General features: G+C 34.4%; 1 protein-coding gene across 1 annotated transcript; it reads left to right on the plus strand.

Moving 5' to 3' along the window:
• Positions 1–5,937: 5,937 nt before the first annotated feature.
• Positions 5,938–6,345, plus strand: EPUS_05329 (uncharacterized protein; the record flags this gene model as incomplete). Its single annotated transcript, XM_007804908.1, has 1 exon — positions 5,938–6,345. The coding sequence occupies one exon, from the start codon at positions 5,938–5,940 to the stop codon at positions 6,343–6,345; it is 408 nt and encodes a 135-aa protein (XP_007803099.1).
• Positions 6,346–9,496: the final 3,151 nt, after the last annotated feature.

Consider the following 9,496-nt stretch of genomic DNA (forward strand, 5'->3'; position numbering starts at 1 on the left):
TTTAAAAACTTAATATTATAACAAAATAATAATTAGAGAGCCTAAGAACTAAAAGATAATAATAAGATAAATAAGAAGAAAGTCTTTTTAAAAAAATATATAAATATAGTATTAAGTATAACTTAATATAAAGGTGTTTCTTAATATTAGACTTAAAAGAAATAATTAAATCTTTATTTTTAATTTAGAAAAATTATAAGAATAATTACTAATAAATAAGTAAATAATAAATAACTTACTTTTTAAATTTTATATAGATTAATACAAATTAAAATATATATTATTTAGTCTTAGTTTAATTTATTTTATAAGACTTTTAACAAGATTAAAAGAACTTAGAAAAGCTAAATAATAGTAAAGGAAGAGCAGGTAATAAATATACTACTAAAGCAGCTAAGTCTGACTTATAAAAACTAAGAATAATCTAATTATAATACTCTTATTTTTAGAAGGATAGGATGCTATTTCTAAATATTTCTATTTCAGGATAGGGTTAAGAGTTTATAACAGCTAAGGGCATTAAATAGCTTGTAGCACGTCAAAAGAGAAAGCAGTCAAGTTATATAAGAAATAATATTATGTAGATATTTTTTACTAACTTAGTAAAATTGAAATGCTAGGTCATTATTTGAGAGCGCCAGATTCAGAGCCATCGCGTCGCTTTTGGTGTGATCGTTTTGAATGCCTTAAGCGTTTCGCCGGGAGGCTGTAGTCTATCGCCAGCTCATCTGTTGAAGTCTCAGACTCTAGAGGGTCAGCAGTTGTGTTAGACTCTTAACTCAGCGCTTTGATTGTGTAGATTTCCTCTAATGAAGCTTCAGTTGTAAAGCTTGCATTCACAGCTAGCGTCCTAACTTGACTGTCATTTGCTCTCTCGTTTGCCTGCTTAATCGCTTCGTCCCTCTGCTCCTTCGTCCAGTCTCTTGCGTTCCGGTACGTAGTCGCCCCCTGACGGAAGGTATCAATGGTGTCTGTCATAACAAAGGATCTCAGTTGATTTATGCAATATTCAGGCCGATCTCCAGGACTGGTAGGCTGAGAAGGGTGGCTAGTGTATAACTTGAGCTGGCTATCGCTATAAATTGATGTGATGGTATAAGCATTATTATCGTGCACTGGTTCGTCTTCCCTATATGACTGCAGACTGTGCATGCCCTGAGCGCCTAGCGCACCGTTGTAGCAAGCCTGTTGTCTAGCTACTGCAGCAGTTCTATTTAGCCCTTTAGCCTCTAAGAAGAAGTTTGGCGCGAGAGGAAGGTTATCCTGCGTTGAAGGGATGATATGGCCGCTTAGCTCATCACGGACTCGTCGATTAAGCTGCTCAGGGCATGCGCTGTAGTAGAGGTCTGGTTTAGCCGTTATTAGCATGTCGTTTGTTAGAGGTGTAAGGTTTGTGAAAAGAATGTCTCCTTTAACGTATTTACTATCTTTTATCTTGCCTTTAATAATTAGAATTACTGTTTTGATTGCTTTATTCTCTTTAGAGACATGTACATCTGCTTCCTAAAACTCTTCAAAGTTTTTATTAGAAAACTGTAATAGTAATAAAGAGGGCTAAGGTTATATTAAAATTTCGTTAATCTCTTTTAAATTATCCGGCTTTAGTAAGACTTAACTATTAGAATACTTGTATTTATTAGAGTAAATACTACTATTAATAAGTTTTTATTAAAAGTTACAACTATAAGGCTTACTACTCTCTATTATTTTAATATTTATAATATTTATAATTAATCTAGTATTTAAAGCAAATATTAAACTCTGTTTTCGGCTTTAAGAACTAGACTAGCTTAAGCTTATTATGTAATTAAAAAGATTAATAAGTTTTGGTAACTAGAGAGCATTAATTTTAATGCTTATTAGTAGATATCTTGTAATACTTATGCCCTTTAGATCTAAGAGGTCTAGACCACTATTTCTAGCAAATCGCTTTATGTCTTTTGAAGTCCCTAGTTTACAGTAACAGAGAAAGTCAGAGGCGAATTAAATAATGCAGCGTTTTCTCTTTAGCTTAACTAGGAATTTTTATGTAATAAGCCGGCGAGCTTATTGATATTATGAACAAGGTATGCTTGAAGCAGATCGACTATTCCTTTGATTTAACTCTCTTAGCGCGCCTCTAGTTAATCAGGTCTTTAATAGGTTGTCCTAAAACACTAATGTTAGTTGAGATCTAGTGGTAGGATGATTAAGCTTCTGCCTCTTTAATTAAGGTTGTGATGTTCCGTTTAGTTAAAGTGCATACAGCTCTGTACGTTAACGCTTATATGGATTAGAAAGTGGTAATTCGGGCATATAGCAAACATTAATAACAGGTTTGTGATAGAGGTTAAGGGCTAGTAAAGAGCAGCGGTTGTATCCTGTATTAGTTGCCATACCCCTTAATGCTGATGATTAGAATTCAAAGATTCTGTACTGATAGGTCTTAGTATTCACTCTGAATCACCGCGCGAAGACTAGGTGACCAGTAGCTAACTATACAGTCAAAGAAAGCCAATTATATATCGGAGCGTTAACGACTGGCTAGGTTAGTTGATTAGTAGCAGCATAAGTCTTTAACAAGGAGTGATGCGCTATGCACTATTAGAAATGAGTTAGGGCTAGACGCATGCCTCTGGGCCTTAGCGGTGGCAGATAAGTTCCTTTAACTATCTAATAATATTCAGCCTATTGATACCTACCTGCCCAGACTGTAGGCATCACTATTAATTTGTTAAGTTACAGATTCTAGAATAAGGAGAACGAGATCAAGATTAAATAAACCTGTAGCAATAAAAAAGGCTAAGAACTATAATGCGTTAAGCTATCCCTAAAATCAAGGTCTTTCTTTATAGTAGAGCTCGCCCTTGCTAACAATTATAAGATGATTTATTACATACTTACCCTAAAGGCATATTAGCTAGCAGTGTCAGGATCTCTCAAAGGCTAAGATAAAGTAATTGCCTCCTAACCCTCTTGAATAGATTTACACACCTTCTTTATTATAACTGCACTTGATGTTACTACTCTTAAGACTAAATAGCTCTGTAATACAGGCCTCAAATTAGTCAGCCTGGCAAGATGGAATTAACACCTATACATTTAGCGCACCTGTATAGATTAGGTTAGCTGATTACAGGTTGAAGTCCTTTTTATGAAAACTAGTGTAGGATCTGCGTGAACAGATATAAATATATAAAGAGTATATGCCTGCGAATTGTTGCTTAGTACTTAATAATTAAGGCGTTATTTTTAGTACTGTAAACTGAAGTCTAATTGCTCTTTGTTGTACCTTTATATACGCCTCTATTATTAAATAGTGAAATACTGTATTAAGGTCATCATATAGGTATTTCTCTAACGCTTTAGCAGGATTTCGCTTGATATCATTATTAATTTAAGAATTAAAAAACTCCGGGATTATAAATGCATTTATAGTCTTACATAACTGTTTAACAATTATATCCATTATAAAATAGTAATTTGGCGTTTCTCTATAGCGCTATAGACACTATTCCTAATGGTCTCTAAATGTGATGGCCTACTGTTAGACAGTACGTATGCCAGCTTTCAGCATCCTCGTTAGGAACTTCTTAAACCTATTAGCAGAAAAAGTGATGCTTCCTAGTGCAATTCTATTATTATAGTCAAACATTATTGCTTGTAGCTTGTTGGATAGGATAGCAAAGAGAGCAAGACGGTAAACTCTATTACAGGGGGCATGAAAGTAATGTTAGTCTGGTGTTAGGAGTAGCTAGTTCTTATTACGAGAACATAGTGTCGTGATTTGTTGTTGCTACAAACGTCTTGGCGTTAATCAGGCTGTTGAGTTGCTTCTTAGCAAGATCTTCTATTCGACCTTTTAGGACCCACCTAGTAGCGGCTTGATAGTGTCTGCTAATTAGATGCAGCTGGTTTCGAGGCATAAGGGTCTCATGAATTCTTTTCTGTGTATTATTATTCGAGGTATATGCGACTATACTGATACTTATAAGAGTGATTTATAGCAAAAATATACAGCAACCACTGCGGCAGCATATACAAAAGAGCTTCTATTATACATATCAGCAGTAGAGACGTCAAGTAAGAAGCCAATTGACCAGGTCTTAGGTGAGTGATAGATGTAGGCTATTAGGATAAGCATATACTCTACATCTAAATTGCATACATTTCCTTATATAAAGACTAATCCTCTTCAAACCTGGTTTGACTGATTAGATCGCCTGTAATACTAATTTGTAGTCTAGATGTAATAAAAGAACATGTTTAAGTAATAAGCGATTATTACTATAAGTAAGAGATATAATATTAGAATAACTAAGACTAGAAATACTATATTACTTTTAAAATAAATAATTATAAGCAGTAGAAGAATATTAATATTAATTAGACTATTAATATATATTAGTAAGTCTTTAAAAATAAGAAATATATTAAGTAGCATTAAAGCAGCACTAATAGCCTTCTGTAAATATTAGCTAATCTAAATTATAAAAAGTTAGTCCTCTTAAAATTTTTAATTAACTATAAGCTTCAAAACACTCTAACATATACAGTATACTACTTCTTTTTTAAGGACAATAAGCGGCAGGACAAATTAAACATTACGTTATACGCTCTGCTCCATCAACTCTTTGACCGCTAGCGTCATATTTTTTGCTATATGACTCCCGCCTATAAGAAAAATAGTAATAAGCTGTGTTAAGAAAAGAGCGAACTGTAGCAGACACTTCTCGCTATAACCACTGACCCTAAGGCGCCTAATATGACCTGTATTCTTAATGCGCTAGATGAGTGTTGAGACAATGACTAGTAGCGACTTATTAATATGTTGTCCTAATTTTATATAAACTTATTATCATCTTATCAGCAAAACAACTAATTAAAGTTTCTAGTTATAAATCAACTATATAATAATATCTAGCAAATATTCCAAAAAACAATATCATCTCTGCTAATAATAAGATTGCATAAAGAGGATAAAAATAAACAGATTCAGAAGGAAATTAATATAATAATCAGAGAAAGAGTCTTTAAACTAATAGAAGAGTTATTACTTAAACTAAAGATAAAGACCTAACTAAAGCAAAAGCTTTTATAAATAAAACATTATATATATTTATAGCTTTATCTTGCTATTAGTTATATCTATAAAATATATAAAGATAGTCTATAACTAGATAATAAATTAATTAAGTCACTTCTATTTTTTGTTAAAACTATATACAAAAAGATCTTAAGAAAAATTATTTAAGGGGTATAAGAAATAATAAAAATAATCTTATAAATTGTAGTCAGTATATGCTATTTACTAACTATTAGTAAGATAACTTTAGCTCTTAATATTACTATATTATTACATCTTAAATTAATAACTAAATTTTTAATTAATAAAAATTACTTTAAATAAAATATTTATTATTAATATAAGTTATTTATATTTATTATTTATTCTAAGATTTATCTTATTTATTAGAGATAGTAAAGGAGTATTTAATTTATAAGAATAATATAATTAGAACTAAGTAAAAGCATTATTTTATTATTACTAATACTAAACTATATATAAGTTAAATATATGTCTAATTCCTTTTATTAAAATACTTAGAAAGGAAAGTCTTATATAAATTTATTATAAATAGCTAATAAGATTTTCATAATAAGATACAGAACAAGAGCAACAAAAACGTTATAAAAGACTTCCTGTTATACTCAGCTAAACATTAGCCAGCCCATCTATAAAGATCAGAAATTAGAGAGAATAATTCCCTTTTGACTGAAGTATATCATTTATATGATACAACCAGTAAACGGTTTCTGCTGTGGTTTCGATTATTTTAGTTTATTACAGAACCTTACCAAGATCAACCAGACATGAATGAGCTCCAACTAGCGGCGTTCATTAGGCATGACAAAGTAATGAGAACGATTTTGGTCGATGAAAACGTTGATATCAATATGACTGACCGAGACGGCAGCACGGCATTGATGTGGGCATCACTCAGAGGTCACGAGAAGGTGGTGCAGATGCTGCTGGACCGGGGCGCCGAGGTCAATGCTCAAGGTGGATACTATGGCAACCCACTGCAGGTGGCATCATTACGAGGTGACGAGAAGGTGGTGCAGATGCTGCTGGACCGGGGCGCCGAGGTCAATGCTCAAGGTGGAGGGTATGGCAACGCACTACAGGCGGCATCATCTAGAGGTCACGAGAAGGTGGTGCAGATACTGTTGGACCGGGGCGCCGAGATCAACGCTCAAGGTGAGTTATATGGCAACCCACTACAGGTGGCATCAGAGGGAGGACACGAGAAGGTGGTGCAGATTTTGCGGAAACGAAAACATCCAACCATTGTGGACATGTAGATCAAGAAGCGACGAATCCAGATTGTCTCTGAATAAGCGTCAGTAGATTAAATGTTGATATGCATGCGAGAGTATTTTGATTCTCCTGCCATTTCTATCCTCGCTGCCTTCATTAGCTACCTTATTTAGAATATAAGCGTTGGTAACAGCTGCATCGATAAGGAAGAAGAATAGAGGGAACCAATTACGCTTGTGGTGATGCCGAGATGTTATGTAGAAGCTATTCTGCTTGCATGGTTATCCGTGCCGCCCATCTCCTTGTTATAGCGATCAAGAGGATACAGCTTCCTTAGAAATGGCCTCATAGAGGGCGCAGAGGGCGCAGGCAGAGCAAAGGGCGTAGAACTTATAGAGTTAGCAAAATTCGTAGAATTCGCTAAATTCGCAGAAGACGCAGAACTCGTAGAGGGCGCAGAAAACGTAAAATTCGCAGAGCATATAAGCAGCGTTAAATTGACAGAAAACGCAGAATTTGCAGAACTCACTGAATTCGCAGAATCAAGAGATTCTGCAAATTTGGCGTATTTCAAAGAAGCACTAGAGCGTTTAATGGCATCAAAATAGACGTATTCGTCAACAAGAGAGTCATATACTGTAGCTACGCCGACCAAGGCAAGCTGGCCGAGGCGGAGGCGATGTACACTCGAGCGCTGCAAGGCAGTGAGGAGGCACTTGGACCGAAGCACACGTCGACACTCTTAACGGTTAACAACCTAGGCCTACTCTACGCCTACGGCGGACCATTAGATCCAAACGGCCAAAATTCAAATTTTCAACTCCGCAGCAGGACCAGGGAATGGCCCACCAAAATCGTATGGGGGATTCCAGAAACTTGCTTGCCGTATGATATTTGTGCATAGAGAGTACTAAATGATTGAATTGCCTAACTGAGCTTCTAGATAGCCACCCTTGGTGTTGCGTAATGATCGCGGCCACCGACAGGGCCGCAGGAGGGGTTGCAGCTCCTCCCCTCAAGTTGTATTCTTCGTCTTCTTCTTTTGACGTAGCACTGGCGGGCTATGGAAGTAGTCATGAGTCTTATTATTACTCTTCTTCTTCTTCTTCTCTCTTTGCTCTTCCTTCTTCTTCTCCTCCTCCTGCTCCTCTTCCTGAGTGGGTATATTCTTCTTCTTGCCCTTCTTCGGAGTTGAGGGTTGAAGAAGAGCATCAGTCTCTTTAAATGCTTGATCCAGCTCTATAGTAGATTGATCGAAGGAGTCGTCAGTACCTGAATGAGCTCGTTTATGAGATTCAGCCGCAGAAGAAGACTCTGGCTCCACTGTAAGAGGTCTCTTGAACTTAAGAATTCGCTATAATGTAGATTCTGTAATAGGAACAAGCTTGATATTCTTCCCTTCTTGATTATCTCCTTTTTGATATTAATAAAGTCTTCATCAGATAGCTCCTTCTTTAGTTGTCTAAGAGTTTTAAGCTCTATTTGTTTAATAATAATATAGATAATATACTCCTTATTAATAATGCTAAAGTACTCCATCGCCTCTTTGACTATACAGGCGTTATCTACGCTTACTAGTAGCTCAACCAGGGTCTATTTAGGCTCTACATACTTTACAAGATAAAGCTTATCCTTATTATTCTGCTTAATAGTTGTTCTCTATTGTCTAGATCTGTGATTACTCTATTTTGAAGCCTAAAAGAGACTCTTTTTAATAATTAATAGTCTATCTGTTCTTTATTCTCTTATATTATATATTATTAGATTATTATTATTATTTAATAGGTTTTAGTTATAAGCTTGTTATTTATATAATTTAGAAGAATTAAAATATTTGCTTAGGGTTATATAGAGGAGGAGCGCTAAGTCTTTTGTATTATTATCTATTATATAAGCTTAGTAATAAAATATTAAGTATATTATTAAAAACACTATATTTGAGAGATTTATATATATTTATTACTAGTAGTAAAAATAGCCTTTATCTTTTTTAATAATTATATTAGTAAATTATTAAGCAGTTCTATTATTTCTTACGGCTATATATTAGAGATAGGTTACTTATAAGCTAGATTATAAAGATGATAATAAGAGTACTCTTTAAGATTAGTAAAATCATTATAAGAAGCTCTATTAACGTTATAAAACAGGAGCCACAGGCGCTATAACATAGTACAGAGGTTATATAAAGTTTTAAAGCTAATAATATAGATATTCTGCTAATAATTATAAGTATAGAATTTGCTTACTACTTTATTATTAATTCTAAGCCCTCTTGCTCTTTACAAAGTTTTCTCTCATAAATTCCGAGTCCTCTTACCCTTTACAAAGTTTTCTCTCGTTATTTCTGAGCCCTCTCGCCCTTTACGAAGTTCTCTTTTATTAATAGTTATTATGCCTTACATAAAGATTAATCTGGATTTGTACAAAGATAAGATACTTGCATTAATATCTCTTAAGAAGTCGAACACAAATATTATGTAATATCTATATAACTTATATTATCTTTAGTTAGCTAATCATACCCTTTAGAGATGTCTTAAGGAATAAAATATCTTTATACAAAATAGACTTAAGATACGCCAGCTTTATAAGATCAAATAATTACCCTTTTCTTTAATAGCCTTAATAATAACTAGCTCTATTATATTCTTTAAACAAAAGGTTATTATAATGGCTCGAAACTAAAACAAGTCAATAGTCTATAGATTGCTAAAACGTAAGCTGAGGAGTCTATCTACAGTGCGGCTAGCGCTCTACTCTATATACTCCTTTATCGAACACAAGGGGGGCTACTAGTTAACCTGCACAGAGGATCTGACGGAGTATCTGCAGGGCCAGAAGCGGTAGCTTCCCTCTAGAGGAGATTATACTTTCCTAAAGGGGTCGTATTAATCTCCGATTCTATAGTACACTCGTACAGGGAGCCACGTGCTGTACGGATAGCTCTATCAGCGACATAATAGCTTGATGGCAAGAGTTCCGCGTGTTATTATGGATACGCTATCAGCGCTGTCATCTGAGTGCTGCTATCTAAGTGCGTGGCTGGTCTGTATATTCCCTATGCTATAGCAGAGGAGATACTCTATCTATTATACTATCCCTCCCTTCTAAAAAATTAATTACCCTTAATTAAGAGTATAAGAAAATAAGCTTACTCTTCCTAAATTTTGTTGCCAAGCCTATTAACTTCCT

This window comes from Endocarpon pusillum, assembly GCF_000464535.1.
Source record: "Endocarpon pusillum Z07020 unplaced genomic scaffold scaffold3676, whole genome shotgun sequence".
Classification (NCBI taxonomy): domain Eukaryota; kingdom Fungi; phylum Ascomycota; class Eurotiomycetes; order Verrucariales; family Verrucariaceae; genus Endocarpon; species Endocarpon pusillum.